The following is a 23,624-nucleotide window of genomic DNA, read 5'->3' on the forward strand; positions in this document are numbered from 1 at the left end:
GGCCTCCGCCGCGTGTCGCCGGGCCCCGGTGAGGGTGCGGCGCCGGGCCCGGCCGCCCGATGCGCGGCCGCCGATACCCGTTCACCGCGCTTCCCTGTGCCCACAGCCGCAGAACGAGTACATCGAGCTGCACCGCAAGCGCTATGGATACCGCCTAGACTACCACGAGAGGAGGAGGAAGAAGGAGGGCCGAGAGGCTCACGAGCGGTCCCGGAAGGCCAAGAAGATGATCGGGCTGAAAGCCAAGCTCTATCACAAGCAGCGGCATGCTGAGAAGATACAGATGAAGAAGACGTGAGTACCCGCGGCTTCTCTGACACTGACATGTGAAGTAGGAGATGAGACGTTAATATAGTTACACAGAACTAGTTATTACTTGGATCATGCGTTACACTTTTAAATAGCGCTCAGGATGTAGGAGAAACTGTGTTTTGCCATAGTGAAGACATACCTGATTTCCTTTCTTCTCCATGCATGTTAACAATTCTGTTCCTAAAACTATTCCTTAAAATGTGTTAATGAGCAATAACAGTGACTAATGTAATTATGACAAAAATGTGAACACATTTACTTTGGGCTTTTACATTAACTTCTATATTAGCATAGCAAAGAAGCAGTAGGCATTTTCTTAACACTGTTCACAGAAAAAGTAAAGTAACATACAGAATGTTTGAGCAGAATACAAGACTTGTCTTTCAATATCAGACATAGATAAACAGAAGTCTTTTTCTGAAAATTTCCTCTGTTGTTTGGAAGTTGAAATCAAAGCTGTTAATATTCTTTTCAGCTAACGAGCGTTCTGTCTACCATAATTTTGTTGTTTTCCAAGTGTAGACAGTCATTTTTCTCTGTTACTTGTAACTAGTTTATGAGTCTTTTTTTTTTTTGCCTTAAATGGCCTCAAAATTAATGAAACACAACCCCCTTTTACAGAAACACATTCCTCAGATTTGTAAGTATTGCCATGATTGTCTTGATAGGAACTGACAAGCTTTTGTGCAGTTTTGTGCAATGTGCAGTTTGTCAGTTGTTACATGAAGTGAAATTACTCATTTACCATAAATACTTCAGGATTATTCCTTAAACATAAATACGTACTTGTTTACAAATATCTCTTAAAAGTTTGAGCAGGCCCAAGTTAAGTTAAAAGGATTTATCTAAAAATTAGCCTTTTTTTTCCTATTCTTAATACTGCTTTTCTTTCCTTGCAGCATTAAAATGCATGAAAAAAGAAATACAAAGAAAAAGAATGATGAAAAAACACCTAAAGGAGCAGTACCAGCATACCTGCTGGACAGAGAGGGCCAGTCCCGTGCTAAGGTTCTCTCTAACATGATCAAGCAGAAAAGAAAAGAAAAAGCTGTAAGTAACTGTATTAAAATTCAGACACTTGCAAATATTTTTGACAATGACCACTCTGTGTTGCTGATGCTCACATGACTTACAGCCTACAAGCAAAGTTGAAATAAAACCCAAAACCTTGAGTAACTGAGCAAGCTAGGATACAGTAAGCACATGCAATATTTTGATTTTCATAACTGTAAATGATAATTAAGGCAAGTAGCTATGAGTTATGTGGTCTACCCCTGTGCTTTAGCAAAATTTTATTTTATGCTTTGGTTGTCCTCTTTCATTTAGCAGTGCAGCGTGTAAGACTATTGACTTCTTTTTCCCCCCACTTCCAGGGGAAATGGGAGGTTCCTGTGCCAAAGGTCCGTGCACAAGGAGAAACAGAAGTTTTAAAAGTGATTCGTACAGGAAAGAGAAAGAAGAAGGCCTGGAAGAGGATGGTTACAAAAGTTTGTTTTGTTGGAGATGGCTTTACTAGGAAGCCTCCTAAATATGAACGATTTATACGACCAATGGTAATGTTACTGAGCCTTAAAAAAATGTTAATTAATAATTGTTTTGACTTACTGCTTTGAGTTCCTGTGGTGAGGAAACTTTCTTCTATGGTAATGCACTTGATTACTGTTGATGTAGAACATTCCTATTAGTTTTCTTGCAGAAATCTAAACTTTGAATAACCTGAGGGTGGGGAGGTGCCCCTGCAGTCACAGTCTGTGTTGAAATACTACTTTTACTCCTGTAACTTGGATGATGCCAGCAAGTTAAATCTACCAGCTGTCAAATTAGCATGGGAAGTTCTTTAGCAAGTGCACCTTGAATAGCTTTTAAAGTTGGAAACTTCTTTTACAAGCTGTTATGATTCTGTCAGCTGCAGGAGCCAACTCTGTTCGAGGACTCCAGAACTCCCTCCTGTCTTCTTAAGTAAGCTTGAAGCCCAGTTGTAACTATATGCAAGGGCAGTGCTGCATCTTCAGCCTGACCTTTTCTTACACAGCTGCAGGAACAGTGCCTGGGCTCTAGGAGCCTGGCAGTGCACTCAAGGCAAAACTAGATTCACTAAGACAGCAGTTTTTCTATGAATACCTGTTCCTGTTTCTCACAGGAATCAACAGAGTTGCCTATGTAGGATGCCTGTTGGATTGCACCTCATTACTATTTTGATGGTTTTACATAGAAGCCTTGGATTTATTGACACAGAAAAGCTTATGGTACTTAATGGTAAAGTACCCTTTACAAAGTACAGGTCACTAGACAGAAAGTGCTGTAAGAGATGGGTATTTAATACTATACAAGATGTGAAAGGTTTTGCAGCTTGACAAGAAAAAAGGAAGAATTTCTAGTCTTAAAAGCCAGTGGCACTGTTAAGGCATTTATTCTAATACGTTTATTTCTTCATGGAATAAAAGCCATCTGAGGTAGCAAGTATTCTTGTATTACTATTAAGAATTGCCATCCTGAAAATATACATGGGAAGCTTTATTCAAGTTTTTAAACAAATATGGATTTTCTACAGTGGGCAGATAGCATTCTGTCTTCTAAGTTGTTTCATTCTTCCTTGTCTCTCAAAACATTTGAGGACATATGCTGAAAGTGTTAAACTAGATGAGCTTGAGGGCTTAAAGCAAATACTAACTCATTCTAATACTCCTTATGCAACAGGGCTTACGTTTCAAGAAGGCACATGTGACACATCCTGAACTTAAAGCTACTTTTTGCCTACCTATCCTTGGTGTAAAAAAGAATCCTTCTTCTCCTTTGTATACAACACTGGGTGTAATTACCAAGGGTACCGTCATTGAGGTGAATGTGAGTGAGCTTGGCCTCGTGACACAAGGGGGCAAAGTTATCTGGGGTAAGTAGTGAAACTAACTCTACTGCAGAATTACTTTAAAAACTTTTAAGTCTTGATTGCCTCATGTATTGTTAAGACTATGTTCTATAGTCACAGTTGATCCATTGTTAAATGTTAGGTTTGCGCAGTAGCAACCACTAGGTAATTCTAGAAACATAAACTTTAAGTTTTAATCTCAGGCTTTCCATTTACACTTTCAAAATCAAATTAGGTGGGTTCAGAACAAAGACTCAGCTTGCTTATGTCTTACATTAAGCAATGCTACAAGCCTATGGAGACCTAAGTTTGTGAACTCTGAACAGTGCCATTTTCAGTGGAAGTTCTGTGTAGAAGTATCTTCATAGGATTTTTTAATAGAGGGGTTGACTTGGATAATAGCAGAACCTGTGTGTGGGTTTTTTTAAATCTACCCAGAACTCTAAAATCATCCATTTATAAAAAACAGCCTTAAATATTTTGAGAACTGAAGTTTGCTGCTCAGCAGAAGGCAGATTTAGATTTCAAAATGCATTTCAGTTTTGGAACAGGAATTCCTTATACTTCAGAGGGACTTGTGGATTGAACTAGGAAACACAGAAAAATCAAATTTATTACGTGAACTACTTCAGGCTTTTGTAGATATCTAATTCCCTTTTCTTTTTAGGGAAATATGCACAAGTAACAAACAATCCAGAAAATGATGGCTGTATTAATGCAGTTCTACTTGTTTAAGTGGTGCTTGATACTAAGCATTAGACATGAGCTCTTGTAAAATCAGTGCAGTTTCAACCAGTTTGCAAGAACTCTGGAACCTTCAACCATTCAAGAACATGGACCCCACAAGCTGGTGAGGAACTTAAACATGCCAGAAACAACTGCTCAGGTTTTCATACTTGTTTGTTCAGATGAATACTGTCCAAATAAAGTGATTCATTTTCATGTTTTGCTGATGTGGTGTGGATTTGATCTAAACCTTCTTGGTTTAGCAGTTTCCTGGCTTAGATATATTGTATATTTAATGCAGCTCACATTCCTAGTGGTGGGAAGTACATCCACTCTTTCCCACAGTGGCCTACTGTAATAACTAGAGGTACAGAAGAATATGCTAATTTGTATTCTGCTTCTGGGAAAGCAGAAGAGCTGGAAGAATGCAGCTAGAATCTTACTGTAGACTGCCATCAGAAATTAAAACACTCATTTTGATACATGCCCCTACAGAAGCATGGGCTTGAGAACACATGAGCAGCATGGGGATGTGGGGATGTCTTTCTCCTGTTTGCCTCCATGGCTGCATTAATGGAGAGAATTAAGGACTGGAGAGCATAGCACTGTAGTTCCAGGCAAGAGGAGAACAGTTAAATTTATGAAGTTGTAGGCATTTTAAGATCTGAAATATGAGAATGGCATAACCCCAAGACTACAACTACTTGTAGCTATTTTGGTGGCTTTAAGAAACATTCAAGAAAAACTAAAGGTCACAAGCATCAACTGATCCTCAAAATACAAGAAACAAAAGCTGGTTCTAAACAGGAAGCTTTCAACAGTGGTGTATAACTGCCACAGTAATCTTCAGGTCAATTTATTGCTTAACAAACTTCACACAATCTATCACTACAAATGAGCATAACATTTTATATTCCTACTCCTAATCAGTACTTCACTTCAAGCCAAGGAGCTTTTATCACAGATTCTAAGTCAGATCCTTATAAGCTTTGTCCAGTTTGAGGACACTCTCACCCTTCAAAACTAAGGAGGAAATTTTCAAACAAAACTCTATGACTTCTGAAATATCTTAAAGAATGTAAGTGTTCTATGTTTAAATAGAATTCCCTGTATTCCAGTTTGTGCCCACTGCCCCTTGTCCCATTGCTGGGCTCCACTAAAGAGCCTGCTTCATCTTCTTTATACCCCCCTCACTAGATACTAGTACACAAGGTACAATCCTCCCAAGCTTTCTCTTCTGCAGGCTGAACAATTTGCATCTCTCAGCCTCTCGTATGACAGATGCTCCAATCCCTCAATCATCTTCATGACCAAATCATGTTCCAGATACATGGCTCCAGCCAGAAAGTCAAGCTAGTTGCTTTTGTACCAGCTTTGTAACTTCTTTTACACTATGTGAGAGTCAGCACTTTAACTATATGAAAGCTTTCTCCTCTTACAGGCTATTTTGTTAGTTTAATTAATACATTGCCCTAGTCTAGGCTTAAAAACTTACTATGATTTTTACTTCTTTGTGTAGTGACAAATGATTTGAAATTAAGAAAGGATTACAAGCCAGTAGGTCATTTGCTTAGAGAGGGCATTTTGTCAAAACAGATGAACCTTCATGTAAGTTCTTGTTGCTTTACCCTTTACTGCACATTAACAACATGAAAAGAATACTTACATTTTCTACAGCTGTCTCAAGAACATTACTACATTTTGTGTTATAAATACATGACTTGTTGGCTGAATAACAGAACTGTTGCACTTAAAGTATTTTAATGTACCACACTATAGGGAGAGTGTTACAGCATTTCTAGTTGGCTTGTCTATAGCAAATTTAACTACTAAGTTACATCTTGCATAGTTGGTATAAAGAGCATAATGCATGCTATAATGTTCAGAACAGGCTATTCTACAGCTTTTTTTTTTTATAAAAGTCTGATGCATAATCTAATTAAATACAGAAAATTGTTTTAATCAAAAAAAATTCAAAAATCTGAGCTTTTAAAGCTCCTTGGTAGCACAGACTGTAATATTATGCTAATTCTAGTGAACTGAACCATTTAAAAACATGCCTCCTGTATAGTAGAAAAGACTCAAGTACTAAAGACAAGGAAAAAAATAATTTCAAAATAGAAGTTTAATTACTACTTCAAAACATTTCAAATGCAGCCAAAAGGAGTACTAAACAAAGGAAAAACTAACACTGTAACAAGGCTCAAGTACAATACTTTAAGGTAGCAACACATCTTTCAAAAGGTTTGTAAACAGAGTATCACTAGTTTCAAAAACATATAACACCATGATTGTGAAAATAAATTTAGAAATGTATCCCCTTGGAAATAAAATTTTGGAACAGACACTTAGAGAAGCTGAAATTTATGCCTATTTGTGCTCAGTTTAACTTAGTAGTATTGATGACATCTACAAATGAAGTGGTATTAAGAAAAGCAACATATGAAGGCCAGACATAACTTCAAATGTTTCAAGAGTCATTTTGAGTTAAGACATAGACATTTTCATGTAAAGGGCTATGAAACATGAGAACAAGTAAGAATTCTGCATTAAATAAAAAAAAGAACAAAGGAGAACATGCAAAAATTTGCAAAGCAAACCCTGCAAAAAATTAACAAGCAGTTCGAGAGACATTTGACAAATGTTGGATTCAAATACAAAACTATTTACCATTTAAGAGCAAGGCTGAAGTCACAGATTCATGTTCTTTAAACTCTATTCCTAGACTAAATAAATTTCAAAAATAATACTGCTTGCTTTCACTGTACACATGTAGTTCCACAGCATGTTGGAATAGCATTTGGTATAAACCTGTATAAAGTTGATGTTTTAATCATTGTTTGCTGGTGCAGTACGGTCTTAAAAATTCTTTACTAGTTTGTTGGTAGTAAGACAGACTAAAAAAAAAAAGTCCAAGCCTAGAAAACACTTGTTTTCCAAAGGTAAATCACTTCAGTCAATACAGCTGTCAGATAGGTTCCTTTTTAATGTTCATTTTAGTGTAACAGAAGGTATACACTGCTAAACTACTGTTCCAATGGGACAACCAGTACAGCAATAAAAACTATTATTTAAAGTCATTATTTTGATTTTGCTACTCTATTTACTGCAAGATGACTGATACCAAAGAAATTGTTACAGAAATAAACTGTGTCCTTTAGTTCAAAGTGCTGCTGCCATCACAGATAGAACAATGTCCTGTTTTCAAGACTGTACTGTACAGAATTGCTAATTGCACCCCAACTGCCCACATACTGTATGTAACAGTGTGGCCATAAACTACTCTCTCAAGTGCCTCAAATTTACAGAGTATCTATCTACTCAAGACTATACTTATGTGAATTTAAATTCAGTATTTAAAACTGACTCACTGAAATAAGATCTGAAATCTGATTGTTCTCAGTAGAAACCAAGACTGAGTTAATCCAATAATCTTGTTATAATATATTTAATACGCAGGTATTTTAAGATACTAATCAAAATCAGTTCCAACTTAACCATGAAAAAAATAAAAGCCAGATGAGTGACATTACCTCTCAAAACAGTTTTCTGACCATAGGGAATATCTAGCTGGATTTTGAATAGGTAACTGAAGGAACTTCAAATCACTTTTTGTAAGCAAAAGAATCTGCGGCTTTTTGAAAGTGGATATATTTGTATCAGTTGAAGTATTCAGATTAATCTTTAGTAAAGCTTGCTCTAACAACAGAAAAGGAATCACAATATACTGTATATAACCACACTTTAAGCCACCAGCTCTCACAAATCCCAAATTCTTAGCAATGCTATAGGTGTGTTTTCTATACACTTTTTTTACACAATAAGTATTAGCAGTAAAAGAGAAGTCATACAGAAGGTAACAGAAGTTTTGTCTTATATGCATTATAGAAAATCCTTAATTATAGAAATGCTTAAGGTTCACTTGAATGTTTACAAACAATCGTGAAAGATCTTGAACGTGTACCAGTCGTGGTGTTCACAAGGAATACCTGTATGTACATGGATAGAAAGTTACAGCTACAAGCAACAGTTCAAGAAATGCAGGTTCAACTCGGTAATCCCATGCACCCTGAATCTAAAGTTCAGGTAATTCACATTTCTTGAAAACTTTTTTTTTTTTTCTCCTCTATAAACTGGTTTTAACAGATTAAAAAGAGCTTGCTACTTATCAGCTGAAACAAAAAGTACAAATGTCTTATACAGTTAAAATACCTTATAAATATAGTTAAACTGTATAAGCATAAAATCCAAACCCAGATTCTTACTTCAGCTTCATAACAGGATAAAGCTTAAGATAGCATTACAACTATTCAAGTGAACCTTGTATTTGGAAGTCCTGAACAACAACTTCTAGATACCTCTTTTTCAGACAGAGGGATACTAGTCCACTCATCTTCGAAAAGGCTTATAACAGGAGAAATAGTGGTGTAATTTCCTGTTCTTTAGAACCACTGTTCTTTGCTTTTTTTAGTTTCTAATCCATTATGAGAGGAGCTTCATTTATGGAAAGAAACACATAGCAAACTAAGGAGTAACTTTTGCCACTGTATGTGTGACAAACAGAGAAACTAATGGTTTTCTAGGAGAACCTCTGAAGGGAAACATTCACAAAAAGCCTGTTTTTATTTCTGTTTGAATACAGCAAAGTTTGGTTGCTGCCTTTAAGAAAATCTATGACCTAGGAGGCCAATCCAAGGGATTACACCCAAGTTAGAAAAAGAAAGTGGGAATCAGAAGTATTTCCAAGCAATCACCTGCTAACTCCTAAAGGCATAGAAGTTTGGCAAACAAGCATTTGCTGAAACACTCAAATATTCACACTAATGAATGTCACAACCACCTGAAATGCCAGCACTCAGACAACACACCTGGCAGAACAACAGCCAAGTATTTGGAAAACACAAAGTACTGCTTCCATTCAGACCAAAACAAGATCAGAAGTTGTCATATCCTCCTGCTATAATTTAACAAGTAATCAGGTATCCACTCAAGACATGCAAGTAGATAGAAGGGCTGCTGAAACCATTTATATAGGTACTGGAGCCTACACTCCATACAATCTGGAAAAATTAGGTTTACCAAGATGCTCACTTTGAAAGCTACAAATAGTTTACTGTGTAGGCATCTCTTAATCCTCAGGTAAAGAAATTAATTATCAAAGTGTGCTACGGTAGATACTATGCTGACCATCATTCTACTGACTCAGATGTTTCAAGTGATACTCATGACATGACAGATGCTACTTATGTTGTTTTGATCTACCAAGACATACCTTCTTGTATATTTGAGACCTAGAATTACAGAATCTTACAATTCTTTTAATCTCTCCTGATAAATATTTATGGGAAAGGAACAAGAAGCAACAAATTATTTTCCTTTTTCTGTACTCACCACAGTAGAGAACACAATGCTAGAGTGATGTCTAGCTTCATGGAAGTCTATGGGAATTTAAGGGACCTTAATAGGGCCAGGATTTCACACCAGATTTTCTTCCACAACTGCCACCTCAAAGCACCAAACTGCTCCCTTTGCTAGCAGAACTGCATTTATTCAGCATGTGTCCTTTATAAAAGGAGGAGACTGGCTGTTTATTTTCATACTTTGATGAAGCTCAAGTGCTTAAAAATTCAAGAAAATTTGAGGAAAGGTGATGAGTCCTAAGAGGAAGTCCAACCCAGAATTTTAAACACGCATGTCCTGTGTCCCATATGGTTTAGTTATGCTCTAGTGTTTTACACAAAATAATAAATTTCTTATAAATAGATGAATTAGCAATCAATATTTCATTTTTAAGCTGGCTTTCCTTTTTTCTTGGGTGGGCCTTTAGAACATTTGGCCTTTCTTCGCAAATTTCTCCGATCTACAATGGGTATCTCAACTTCTGCCTCCTCAGAGCTGCTGTCAGCAGCCCGCTCTGCTGCTGTTTGCTGGTGTTGATCCATCTGCTCAGGGGGCTCTTCTGAGTGTTCTTCCAACTGGTTCTTCTGCCCTTCCTGTCCAGAAGGCTGCTGAAAAGAAAAACCCTCAAGTTCAACCACTATCAAAGAGCTCTGACTCAAGGCAACAGGGGCCTCCTGTGAGTTGTGATCTACCTCATCTTGACCTTCCAAAGAGGAAGCCACTTCAGGCAATACATTTTCAGAAACAGATTCCTCTGCTGCTTCAGTCACCATAGGGTTGGGCAGGCCACTGTTAGAAGTCTCTTCCTTTGATGTCGAAGCAGCTGCATTTTCAGTGGTGGTCTTTTCAGATTCTTGCTGTTCTTCAGTGCCCTCCTTTTCTACTACTGTACCTTCTTTAGTCAGCATTTCTGAATCATTTATATTTGAAGCCTGGGGTGGGGGGAGAAGAGGGGTGTGAAAACAACCAAAGGGACAATTAATTGAAAATAGAAGAGGCTGAATAACTAGAGCCCCTAGGCTAGCAATCCTGGAGACTATGTTGGCATTCAGCAGTTTTTAGTACTACATGTGCAGGCAACAAACCAGTCCTTTCCACCTTTTTGCACAAGACTGTTTTGTGAACTGCATTTGATAGTCAGAGTTATTCCCCTACAGATAGAGTAAAAACAGTCTGAAATTAATCCCAGGAGAAAAAAGTTTGTTATTTTAGACATACAGTTATTTTGATAGCATACAACAATCTACTTTTGCACTATAAAAAAGTCAGTAAAATCTATGTTCTAGAAGGGTATTTTAACAGTAATTAATTGCTCAAACACTTCATCAGGGTAGAATCACTAGACAAAATAAGGATGTGGCTTTTCAGTCATATTCAACTAATATTTTAGTAAGAGATGGGGTTTTTTTGCTGCCAAAGAAACAGATATATCTTTCTTTTTGGTATCACATGCATATTTGCCACCACTTCTGCATACTAAACCAGAAATTATAGTATATTCTATTTATGGATTTCTATCATCTGGCCTCAAAACTGCTTCTCCCAAGAATTTCCTATGATGGCAGCAGCTACTTTCCATCCGTTACTTGACAAAAACAGCAAGATATGTATACTCTGAGGGAAAGAGGATTTCACATATTGTTTCAATGCTCTCACCTGCTCTGATACAGTGTCTTCTGATGGTTTTCCTGCAGTCTCAAGGACTAATGGAACAAACAGTGTTAAGGGTTCTTCTCCTTGACTCTCAGACTGCAATTCTGATTCATCACTTAAAACTTCATTTGCTGTTTCCTCTTCAACTGTAAGTGAGGTCTTCCCAGCTTCTTCTGTTATCTCACCATTAAGAGGTTCTGATGGAATGTCCTAAAAAAACCCCCACATTTTAAAGTCAAGATTATGCCCCGTTATTGTTCCTTAACACTAGTGGGTGTATCTGTGATCTAGATTTGCAGCTTAATGTGAGAAGCAGATAGCCGACGTACCTAGAAATGTGTACTACAAAGGCAGAGCTTAGTGCAGAGTAGCTAACTTAACCAGTGTATTAGCTTAGTGTTGTCACCTGCACTGAATTTCTGACCATAGCTTACACTGTCAGGAGCCAAGCCAAGCAGTTTTCACGCACCTCGCAAGCATACATGCTGCAGTCATTCCTTGAACCCAACACAGTGTAAGATCCACTTTCTCACTGATCAGTAAGAACACAAAACCCTGGAGGCATTGCTAGTCAAAGGGTACTCACAGATTTAAAATTAGGGTGTTAACAAGTTGTAGATAAAAGTTGGATTTGAGCATCAAAGCAGGCAAGCTTTAAGTGGTGAAGGGTAAAAGAGCCAACAGTAGTCACTGAAGCATACCAGTTACCAGCTTCTTCAAAGAAACTTTTTTTAAAATTAGGGATAGTGGATCAAATCTTGATCTTACTCCAGTGCTCCAGAATATTTGAGTAGGAAAAAAATCAATTAAGAAAATTAGGTTGGTAGCCAAGCTAGAAATTCACCTTACTGACAATCCTAGAAACTCTATAGTTCAAAATAAGTACAATGGAATATTCCCTGAAACTAATTTTATACTAGCCTTAGCTTCTCATATATACTTCTCAACAAAGCATCAGTATGAAAAATCAAAGAATTGACACTCACATGGATCAAGGCAGCAAGGACCATATTTAACAGAAACCGTAGTTGTATTCCAAACTTATCTGCTCTCTTTATCACATCCAGCTCACCTTCTTCTCACTTGATTCCTCAGAGGGTGATACATGTTGCTCCACTTCTGGTACAGAACGGTCCTCATTTGTTTTTTCAACCTCCTCAACAGTATTGTCCTCAGGTACTTCTATTAAGTTTTTATCACTTTCAGATGTGGGAGCAGGAAGTTTCATCCTGAATCAGGTATTAAGATATATCCTTTATTCTTTTAGAGTAATACATAATTTTGGTAATCTCAGCAGGGAAATTTTTTCATGATCAGTTTGAAGTGCTGTATCACACGCGTGCTATAGGAAGTAGGAATCCAGAAATCTAAACTCCTGCTAAGTCATCAAGCAAAAAAACAAACCATCAACTAGGAAAAATTACTTTGGCAATTATATAATGAAGACAGATACCTCTCACTTCCATCTTAGGGGATTAAAACTCAGAAATTTGTTTGTTTGTTATTTTAAATTTAGAAAGCAGTAATCCATTACATATTTGGAAGCCACAAAGGTGTGAGAAAGGAAGTAAATTCTCCCACCACCACTGTGGAAGCAGTTTAAAATTATGGAGTTATAAAAGCAAATGTTTGTGTAATCATTGAATATACATATATGACAAAGACAATGACTGGAAAAGAATTCAAGGCAACATACACATGTCTGAAGAAGATTCAATCAGATAGAGATTAAATTAGTGAATAGCTAAAGATGAAGCTCTGACATCTGATGGGTAGTAGCACTATCTCAAACATTCAGTTCTCAGTTTTTGAGATAAAACTTAGATGAACTGGAAGTATTACAGACAAGCAAAGAAAAAAGTACCTCCAGTAGATTTGCAGGAGGCTGCTTCATGTTCTTACAGTTACGGCAGTATTGGAGGGTTTTATCCTAGGTGCCAGTCTTGAGATTAAGGCACTCCACAGGAGAAAGTCCCTGAGAGAAGACCCTGCTGCATTTGCTGATGTGCATGGAAGGAGAGAACCAAGCTGATATCCTGCCCTATCGTCATCAAGATTCCCCTTAGCTCTGCTCAAACACCACATTACACATCTGGTTCAAAGGAGCAGTGGCATCTCATTGACTTCATTTTGCAAAGCACAAAATACTGACATTCAGTAACAGACTAGTTCTCCCACATAGCAACTAGGTGATTTTTATTATGAACAGGGCAAAGTCTTTCTAAACTTGTGGCAGCATCAAACCACACCATTTAACCTGTCTGAACCAGCTTAGGGCACCATGCTGACAGCACAGGACAGCAGTACTGTATCTCTGTAATTCACTATTTAACACACAAAAATTAGCTGAAGACCTCAGTTGCACTTAAAAAAAAAGCGACCAATAAACACAATTAATTTTGTTTAAAGAAACCTAATGGAACACATTTGAGGGATTTCCTAGAAAATAATCAGGTTACCTTCAGTTCTTCAAAAGAGGTTTTTGGGGTTGCAGTGGGTTTTCCAGGAACAGAATTACAGAAAGAGAGAGAGATGGGGAGGGTGGGCAGTGGGTGTCTATGAGCATCCATAAAGTCACACACAGGAAGAGAGAGGAAGAAGAAATTTATTTATTCAAAAATAGCCACAGTTGTTCTTTCTGGATGGAAGCCAGTGCAGATTAGTACTTCAGGCCCTGTTTTGTATGAATTGTTATGGCAAACAAGTGTTACAATACTTCACACTCCCTTTTGGCTGTTATCACATAGGATAACATCCTTTAAACTGGAGACGTTTGGGATTTTTTTCCAGTGATGGTTTTAAATCACAGTTTGTCTAAACATACTTTACTCTGAAAATGGGTGGCTCCCTATAACTCTTTGTTATAAGGGACAAGCAGTAACCTGCTCCCAAACTAAACAGTCAGACTATTTTACTGCAGTATGTCACCATAACAATAAGTCAAGAAGGGACACATCTCCAAAGATCACACATAGTGTTGTGGATACCTGTCCAGTTATATTATCACAGAAGAAATTATGCTGTATGAAAACAGATGTTTTTACCTTCATGCAGACTCAGTTATTACAGAACACCCTCAACTGTCACTGTTTTCTTACTATTATTTCCAGTATGTGCCAAGTTTTCAGAAACACTACATTTTGGTGTAAATCACTCTTCAGGTGAAGTCTCAATTTTCTCTCTCACAATAGGCTTTATTTTTATTAATTTTAAAATCAAGCAAGTAAAGTAGGAAGAAAGGAGAAGAAATCCAAAGTAGCAAACTGAGATACTGATGTAGTTTGTGACTGCCCAAGAAACAAAATAAGAAATCAGTAAAATATGGGCTCCTTTACCTGCTTTCAGACACATGAACAGCATTTCCTTTATCTCCTTCTGAAGTTCCAGGTTCTGACTCCTGGCTTTTTTTTCCTGTCTTGGGACATCTGAAATGACTGCTTCGTGTCCAAATGGAAACAGGAACTGTGTTAGGGTCTTAGGAAAAGAAAAATCAAAACAACAAAATAAATGCAAGTGAACATATGCAGTTTAAGATCTGCATATAATTTTTTCCCCCCTAATATTTTATTAAAGAAACTGAGTATAAGTAAAACAGCATTTCACTGTGGCACTTCTTTTCTGAATACACATACATCATCTCTTCACCAAGGGTCATAAGAATTTTATCCAAAGTCCTCTAAAAGGTTTATGAGTTGAACCTCAGCACCTTAAAGGAAGGCATGTTTTTATACACTTTGCAGATGAACATGCTAAGACTAAAAACAATAAAAGAGTCTCTTAGTCACAGTACTGATCATCAAGGTTACTTTTACCTTTAGATGTGCTTGCATGAACATCTATTGATTCATTACCCTTTTGAGAGTCATCCTGTGAAGCAAAAGAAAAGTTAATATAATCCCCAAAACTTCAGAAATAATTGAAATGCCTTCATCTCCCTATCTGTGGTTGTATCTTTCTAAAGCGCTATTTCATTAGTAATGATCCTATGGAAGACCAACCACAACCATTCTTAATTTAAGATACTTACATGTATGTATCTTACCTCTCAAGAGATTTTTTTTTTTAATTATCTTTATTACAAGGATGAACAGTTTTACTCTGCATTTTACTTCTGATCTCAACAGATGAAAGTAACCTGTTATTATAGACAACTCTACCAAGTTTTTCCTCCTAGGCATTCTGTTTATAACAGGTGTCCACATAATTAAATACTACAAGTCTCTATGTTTCCCCTTTCTGTAAAATCCTAAGGGCCTACACAACAGTAGCTGTAAAAGGAACAAGCTTTAGAAAACTCCTTTCTCTTAGGATATAATTAATAGCAGGATTAATAAATAGATATTGTTTTAGAGGTTTAATTAATAGAGCACAGGCACTCTAGGAACCATATAACAGTCCAATGCAGAATGCACAGGTGCTCTAAGGACAATACTGAAAGTAAGTAACCATGATGTCGGAAGGCTGCATCAGTGAACAGTGGTGTATGGAGAGGAATGAAAATGGAACAATAAGAACTACCCAAAACTGTAGAATACAATGGAGTTTTGAAATTGATGATGAATTGAGAGCTGAAAGTTCCTGGAAAATCACCAAAGACTCTTTGTATTGTATGTTATATCATATATATAGAGGTCATTTTCTGTTAGCTGTTGCCACTCATGAAGGTGATGGCCCAACTCTGAGTTGTTAATAAGGCCAGCCTTAGAGGTACCCACAGTCTGGTGAAATCCTTTAACAGTTGACAAAAAAGTGACAGCAAAGTTATTTTTATATTTGTATTCTATTTTTCGGTCTTATTTTTACTGTGCCATGGGACAGAATATGGCAACCCATGTGAAAAAAAACAAAAAGATCAGACAAGAGAAAACAGAACTTAAGTGATTCAGCAGTAATGCAGGTTACATGCATAGTCACCACAAGGGACTGCTTATGTCAGAGTTCCCTCTCCCTAGAGCTCTTTTCTCTCTTGTTCCTCCCCACCCATCCCAAATACTTCCATTTTTTACTGCAAGTTCTGCTGCTTGAAATAGTTTCAAGTGAGTTTTAAACACATCAGAATTTGTAGATTAATGACAAATTATTCTAGCACCAAACACATAAAACAGGGAGCACTAAGTGAAAAGCGAAAATGAAAGTTGGGGAATGTTTTTCCTGGTTTGGAGGAACATGGGTTATTTTATTTTGTTTGGTGGTCCAACAGTTTTCAAAGCATTGCAGAACTGCTTACAGATGATGCAGGTACCAAGAGAGCTGCCAGCAACTCTATCAATCTATAAGAAGTTGGAGCACTTTTGTATCTACCACATGCCTCCTCTGGAAGAAGGCAAGAGACAGGGCTGTGTTCTTAACTCACAGCAACAAGAATCATAAGAACTACTATCCCTCTGCTGTTTTCTTCAAGTATATCCATGCAGCTATACAATCAAAACATGCATTTTTTTGGATCCACCTCTCCCCTACAAAAAACAGAAGGTTTTTTTAACCCTAGGTCTGTCATTGATGTTCCATCAGTGGGAAGCATAACATTCACCCAAGTAGTAATGAAAGCGTTTGTCTTATATACATAGTGGCAGACCTGAGCCAATTCAGTTAGAAGATGGACAAAAAGTATTTTTTCATACTTTGTTTTTTAGTAACAGAACAATCACAAAAAGAGGTAACAGACTGTATACCTACATTTGGCTGTGTCTGCAGCTCAGTCCCCTGTTCACTTACTTCAGATACCGCTGCAGACTGCTGGAAGTGACATTCTGCTAGGAAACTCTTACTTCCTTTAAGTAAGGCCTCTGTTGTTAAGATTTTAAAAAAAGGAAACAGGTAAACAGAAAGTTATAGTACCTTCATATAACAATTTATATAACCATTCCAAATATGATCTTCTCAGATCTCAGGACAAATAAAAGATCTTTTCTGTTAGTTCCATTGGCAGTGTTCACAGAAGTCACTGATGTAGAGTGGTCAACTTTTACAAAGTGTCACAAAACAACAAACCAGAAGTATACATACTTGCAGTTTTGAGATTTTCACTTTGCAATGTAGACATAATGGATGTTTTCTGGAACCAATATCCTGCTCCCTCCACTTCCCACAGAAGGTTATGATCCTCAGGGTACTTATCAAGATATAGCTTACAAGCTGAACAAACATAAGAACCATGTATTACATACACTATATACTCAACTGTACTTCAGTTTTTAAAGTTTATCTGAAAACAAATTATTTTGCAATCTTCCATTATACATAAATCACCACAGTAAGAACTGTTCAACAAAACGGTCACAGAAATCAATCAACTAGGTTGGAAAGGACCTTGAAGATCATCCAGTCCAACCATTAACCTAATACTGCCAGTTCCCAACCACACCATATCCCTCAGCGTTATGTCGACAGGACTCTTAAGTCCCTCCGGGGATGGGGACTCCACCACCTCCCTAGACAGCGCATTCCAACACCTAACAATCCCTTCTGGAAAGAAGTACTTCCTGACATCTCATCTGAGTCTGCTTTAACCTGAGTATTGCTTTAACCTACTCATCCTTCTCAGTAAAACCTTTCTTCAGATTTAAACATTTTTCATTATCTTAAACTGCAAACAAAGATGGATGGGATTTTCTTCTTCTCCAAGCACCTACTTGAGAGTTTTACAGGTTCACTGGTCCCTGTCCCTACCAATCACAAAACCCATCCCAGGATGTCAGGGCTCTTAGGCAGAAGATATAGTCAAGTGATTTTTGTTATACCATGTTATTATAGTCACTTGTAAAAAGCACTCCCTGGGAATGCTAACACATTACCACTGCATGATTTATCATCCACTCATTTTACTTCTGGAATATTTTTTTCTCTGCTGTCCCTCCACCTGTTTTCTCCCAATACACTTACTAAACATACCTGTGAAGAGGCAGACTTTGACATTATTCTTTAGTAGCTACCAGGAAAACTACAGTTTTTCACCTGTTTTACTAGTGATGCATCATCTCAGTAGACAAGATTCCTGATATATCGTTCTTTCACCAAGAAAACTTATTAGTTATGCAGTTCCACTCGAGACAGCTTGCTGTTTGAAGCCTGACAAACCAGGTCTAGTCAGATCCAACAACTTGGAAAAGCAGAAAATTTCTAATGGTTAAGGCAGCCAGATAAAAATTTTCATAGAAGGAAGCCTGGCAGATGGCCTAAGAGTAGCACAAGCCTTGAGAAACAGGGCAAAGGAAATGAGCTTCTTGCCTGAACAGAGACCCAAGTAACACTGTTTCCAGAATGTGTGTCATTTCCTAGATGACATAACCCTCTTGGGTTGCTAATGCAAGAGCCTTAAGTGTTTTCTTTGTACACTGTAACTGTGCCTTCTTATACCCGAGTTAGAACATAGCCTAGTATTCCCATTTGAACAGAAGTTCTAAGAAAGCATGAATTACATGACCTTGTGAGGCTTAGTTGGTGAGCAAGAAAAAAGTGTTACAAAGAAGATATACATTAGATCACACAAACACCTCAGTCCATTCTGGAGGCTTGCAGGGGGATGAGGTGGGGGATGGGACAGTGGTAAACTTCACAGTAGCCAGCAGAGATCAAATAATCTTATCTCATGTGGAGGATTAAAAAAAAAAAATTCTCATCAGGAACTACTTCACAAATCAGTGGTTTTAGCCTTCACTGACAAACAGAACATTCAATACAGAAACTGAGGATGCAGCCACAAATATGGAGCTTGAGTGACAGCACTTCTGGACGTGTAAAGAAAGCACAAAGATCAGAAAAATTAAGAGCTTGCCTGTATACATGAAGGTTGACAGTGGGTATCGTAGGCCAAGAGTGGCTTCTCTAAAGGAATCCACAAAGTCTTCCAACATGATTAACCCAGACTCCCTCTCACGGTGGTTCTTTCGTACAAACATTGTGTCTAGCACTGATAGCTTGTAACTCTCACCCCGGGAAGAGCTACAAATACTTCCTGAAATAATAGGAGGGGGAAAAACAGCCATCAGTACTTCAGCGTTGACATGCTGCAGCATGGATTTTAGCATATTCAAATAAAGACTTCTACAAGTCACAAAAGCTATACCAATCTATATAATTGTAAATAATATAAAATTATTAAATCTAATGTTCATTAAAAATAATTACTATGAGCCATTTCTTAGCTCTTTAGGTAAGCTTCATCATGTTGCCAAGATGTATCAATAGATTAGTATGTTAGATAGCCTGTAGCACAAGAACAGCAGAAATAGAGAGGAAAGGCTCACTTTGAAATCTCACTATACAATTCCATAGGAAAACTATACTAAAAATGAAGCTGAAAGAAGGAGGAGGAAACAGGATACAATAAAACTCTTTACTTGCTTTTTTTTAATGTAGATTACATTACTCCTCAGGACAAATACAACGACTATAATCTACCTCTTTTTTAAGGACTAAAACAATAATTCTGATTTTTTTAAAATGCAACTACAAAAAAATCCTAGGACACTTGACACTGGAATTCTCCCATTACAAAATCCACATTATCCATAATTATACCAAGATGAAAGAATGTCACAACACAGAGATACTTCAGTATCAGAGGATTCAAAATGTAGCTATGGACTCAGTGGTGATAGAGTAATGCCATTGTAGCAGCATTAGAATAGCCCATCAACCATTCAATCCATTTTCAGGCCCTCATTTTGTGAGCTGGTATGAACTCTGCAGAAAGTTGCCCTTTCCTCTAACAAGGCCAAAAAGAAACATACACTTGCCTATACAACACAGTTAATCTTTGCATCCTTGCACTTTTGAGACCAGTGATCTCCATTTTTCAAGCAAGGTAAATGTGGGCAGAGAGCTTACATTACCTGGATACCATTTGGGATACAAGTCAAGCTCCACCACTCCTCTCTAACCATCTGTTTCTGGAACCATCTTTCTCCACATAGACTACTCAATTTGGAGAACACAGCACACAATCAAATATATTGATAATGCCTAGAAAGAACTGCCTTCAGAGTTTGCTAACTCGGGACAAGTAAATGAGAGCGCATCATGAGAAATATAACAAGTGAGCATGAGTACAACAAAACCTCAGTGCCACATAAGGAAGTGTCTACATCCTAAACTAAAAATAGAATAGCTAATTTCCAATTTTATTATGCCACACCAAAACCCACTACAATGTAAATACTACTTGGCGACCACCACACTACAGCAATTTTGACATTAAAAATACTGAGACTTATACAAATTATGCAATGCAAAATTTATTTAAAAAAAAAAAAAAGAAAAACCACAAAAAGATAACAAAGGCAATCAGAACAAATTAACTGGTTGGTTTCTGATCTTGATTACCAGACCAGAATAGGTCAGTGACCCAGACAGTTTACAATTTTATTTCCAACAGTTTGCAAAGAAATACATGCATGTTAAGTGGGGGAAGTCTCCAGTAAACCTCCAGTACCACCATTAATCCTGAATTAGTTAACCCTCTCTAGAGATGAAACAAAAATACCAGACCATTTCTCCTTGATCCAGTTACTGATATACTACAAAGTGCTATCAATGTGCTAGGCAGTTCACCCAAATACTAAATTTTATTCAGCAAAAAGTTAAAACCACAATATAGTTTTTCTTCAGTTATTTTGGAATTTAATGTTTTAGAAAAAGAGAAAAACAGCAAGCCTGTAACATTAAAAACATAAACCTGTGAGATAATTTGTAATCTGAGGTAATGTATGTGTGGAAGAGAATCTTTATTATCACCAGCTGTAGCTGAATCTTATGCCTGTGAGCAAAGTTTCTATGCTGTCATGCTATAAAATGTCTGAATGATAATGACATCTGATTCTACAATCATTTCAGAAACAGGATCTCTGCATTCTGGAGCTAGGTCAAAAAAACCTAGAAAAACAAGCACAGCCCAAACCAACCATAAACGTTTGTTATATAGAAAAAAGTTTGCAGTGTACCTAATTTCTACATTTTAAACATATTGTAGAACATGAAGAAATCTAAGAAGTTTCTTAGATCGCTAAAACACAAACATTTAAGCTAGAAATTTTAACAGCTATCTGAGCTCTTATGATTTCAGAAAAACACCAATTCATTAGGCCTGCAAGGCTTGTAAAGTCTACTAAATACAGTATTCTTTAAATAAGCTCTCTATCTACCCCTTCCAAACCCCACAATATCAAGTGTTCTACCTTTAGGTTTAACAGAATAGAATCCAATAGCCTCTCCTTTTTTCCACAGGATCTTAGCATAGTCATTGCTACTGTGACAGAGAAAAGGGATCTCATTTCTTCCCATTTCTTGTGTCCGATAGATAATTCGATTCAGAACATAAAGAACAATTCTCTCTCCAACAGACTCCACCTAAGGAAACAAAGAACATTTTAGAAGCTGAAATTTAGATTAGATAATACACATCAGGTACCTTATTTTTCAAAGTTGCCAGTTGCAGATGGAGTCAAGAAAAGCTGCAAGTGCTAAAGCAGGATGATGCTCTGTGGTTTGAGGGCAAAGAAGTGCTCAGAAGCCATAGCAATAGATTAAGTATAAGGTACTATCACCAGGCAGAGGATATTTCACATCTTCAGCGTCACTCCTAATCCAATGGGTAAAAGCTCAGAGGACTGCTGGGAGTGGGGTGGTGGTGGGAGCATTTTGATTTTAAGTCAAAACTATTTTTGGATTTAAGAAAAACATTCAAACAGCAGTACACCAGCCTGAGAACTCCCAGGCTAGCAGGTAACTGGAGTCCTGCAAAGGAGTAATTATGATCCTCACAAGGTAGTGGGACTTGGCACACTCAATCACTGCTGATAGTGGTAGACAACAGGATACAATGTAGTGAAAGAGCTAGTTACAACAGTTTCTGTGGCATGAAACAGGAACTCCATACCCTTTTTTCTGTTCTGCAGGGTTCCTTTTACATATGAAATTTAAATTCACCACTGTCCTACCCACTGTGAAGGACAAATAAAGGAACCATGATCTCTTCCCAATGCCTAGTCCCAGCTACCGTACTGGTGAAAGATTCAGCTTTCCTGATTTAATTGGCATGGACAGCAACATGGAACACAAGGCTACATGCCAAATTCTCTACAGTAATTATATAAAAATTAAAGATAAATGCCCAGATTCCATGAGTACATGCTAATTACACTCCTGAAAAAAATAGAGGTTTCCAGTTTTGGAACAAACAAAACTCCATGTTACCTAGTAATGTAACAAAGGTCAGTAATGAGAAACAAAACAGATACCATGCAACTTACTCTCCCAAACCTCATGTATTGCCACTGCAAGCCAGCATCTCCAACTTGCCTATCAAACAGGTTTCCAACAATATTTTTATCTTACTAGTCTCCTGATCAGACAATGATACAATGCTCCACTCTAAGACATTTCAGTACAACCAGACACACAACATTCTAAAGACCAAAGAAAAAACTCTTAACATTATTAATATCAAAAGAGCTTACATATGAAGCTACTGTATTAGTCATTTTTGCTCTCAGTGCTATATTCACAACCAAGTTCCCTTTCCCCTGATACCTAGTCCTCTACTCTCATTGACCTTGCCTTTGACTTGAAACAGCCAACTCATTTCTGAATTAAATGAAAGCACATTAACATCTCTCACACTAGCTATTTGCCATTATCTTGAAGGATAAGAATAATTGCTAGGTGAGTGTTGGAGCACTTTACCTTGTGAAGCCCCTGTCTAGTTGTAACAGATGTTCTCAGAACGTCATCAACTGACCACCACCGATTAGCAAGATACAGGGCTACAGCTTGAAAGAAACAAGTAGAAATAAAAAGTTAGTGAGTCTTACCATTCCAAAATAAGCATGGTCATTAAAGCTTCTAAACAACTAGGAATAACACTGTAGTAACCAAGTTAAACATCTTACAGTTGGCACTATATTAATGCAGCTCTTACTACCTGTACTAGGTCTGGCTGAGCCAGAATTGGATTTCCCCTATAGCAGCCCTCATGGTGCTGTGTTTTACGCTGGGAGCTGGCAGGGTGTCAAGAGCACCCTGGTGTTGTGGCTGCTGCTGAGCAGTGCTTACACAGCACCAAGCCTCTTTCCAACATTTTTCCTCCCCCAGTGGGGCGAGGTGGGCAAGATCTTGGGAGGGGACACAACCAGGACAGCTGACCCCAACTGACCAAGGGGATATTCCAGACCACGTGATGTTTGCTCAGTATAAAGCTGGGAGAAAGGAAGAAGGGGGTAGGGTCACCCTCGGTCCTCCCAGGCAACCACTCAGCATATCAGAGCCCCACTTCCTGAGAAGGCCCCACAGCGCCTCTTCATGGGAAGTAGAGAGTAAATCTGTTTGCATTTTTGCTTCCACGCACGTAACTTTGCTTCACTTCACTTATATTAAAACTGCTTTTGTTTTACCCACCAGGGTTGGGGGGATTTTTCCTATCTTATTTTCTTTTCCCTCTTTGCCTGTTGAGAAAAAAGGGGGAAGGAGGTGCTAGAGCTCAATGATGAAGGATAGTGCTTGTGTCTGAAGAACAGTTTCTATGTGTCATACTGTCCAAAATCTGCACTTGGTTTTATTCTTCTCAATTTTCAAACAAGTTTTTGACTAGGGAGCACTTCATATGGGGTGGTGTTTAGCACATTTGTTGTGCTGTGGTAGTTTGACCTTGGCTAAATGCCAGGTACCCACC

At 37.7% G+C, this 23,624-nt stretch overlaps 2 protein-coding genes and 1 long non-coding RNA gene across 7 annotated transcripts in view; 2 read left to right on the forward strand and 1 right to left on the reverse strand.

Annotated features, from left to right (window-relative positions):
* The window catches only part of NSA2 (NSA2, ribosome biogenesis homolog), a 4,514-nt gene extending 390 nt beyond the window's left edge, over positions 1-4,124 (forward strand). Inside the window, exons 2-6 of the mRNA XM_026866478.1 lie at positions 107-294; positions 1,212-1,362; positions 1,686-1,865; positions 3,010-3,202; positions 3,846-4,124. Of these exons, the coding sequence (XP_026722279.1) occupies positions 107-294; positions 1,212-1,362; positions 1,686-1,865; positions 3,010-3,202; positions 3,846-3,913 (780 nt within the window). The 3' untranslated portion in view covers positions 3,914-4,124. The remainder of the gene's footprint in view (positions 1-106; positions 295-1,211; positions 1,363-1,685; positions 1,866-3,009; positions 3,203-3,845) is intronic.
* A 3,903-nt stretch (positions 4,125-8,027) lies between these two features.
* FAM169A (family with sequence similarity 169 member A) overlaps positions 8,028-23,624 on the reverse strand; it is a 27,303-nt gene continuing 11,706 nt past the window's right edge. For 4 of the 5 annotated variants that reach the window (XM_026866475.1, XM_026866474.1, XM_026866477.1 and 1 more), the window contains exons 4-13: positions 22,640-22,725; positions 21,133-21,304; positions 18,732-18,911; positions 16,964-17,092; positions 16,634-16,743; positions 14,770-14,824; positions 14,293-14,431; positions 12,030-12,186; positions 10,961-11,167; positions 8,028-10,236 (exon numbers count right to left, since the gene is read on the reverse strand). In XM_026866475.1, the coding sequence (XP_026722276.1) occupies positions 9,694-10,236; positions 10,961-11,167; positions 12,030-12,186; positions 14,293-14,431; positions 14,770-14,824; positions 16,634-16,743; positions 16,964-17,092; positions 18,732-18,911; positions 21,133-21,304; positions 22,640-22,725 (1,778 nt within the window). In that variant the 3' untranslated portion in view covers positions 8,028-9,693. The remainder of the gene's footprint in view (positions 10,237-10,960; positions 11,168-12,029; positions 12,187-14,292; positions 14,432-14,769; positions 14,825-16,633; positions 16,744-16,963; positions 17,093-18,731; positions 18,912-21,132; positions 21,305-22,639; positions 22,726-23,624) is intronic. The other variant, XM_026866472.1, reaches the window with a different exon arrangement.
* The window catches only part of LOC113490191, a 16,416-nt gene continuing 7,622 nt past the window's right edge, over positions 14,831-23,624 (forward strand). Inside the window, exons 1-2 of the long non-coding RNA XR_003400173.1 lie at positions 14,831-15,694; positions 21,409-21,414. This is a non-coding gene — a long non-coding RNA (uncharacterized LOC113490191). The remainder of the gene's footprint in view (positions 15,695-21,408; positions 21,415-23,624) is intronic.

This window comes from Athene cunicularia, assembly GCF_003259725.1.
Source record: "Athene cunicularia isolate RWA chromosome Z unlocalized genomic scaffold, athCun1 chrZ_part3, whole genome shotgun sequence".
Taxonomy (NCBI): Eukaryota; Metazoa; Chordata; class Aves; order Strigiformes; family Strigidae; genus Athene; species Athene cunicularia.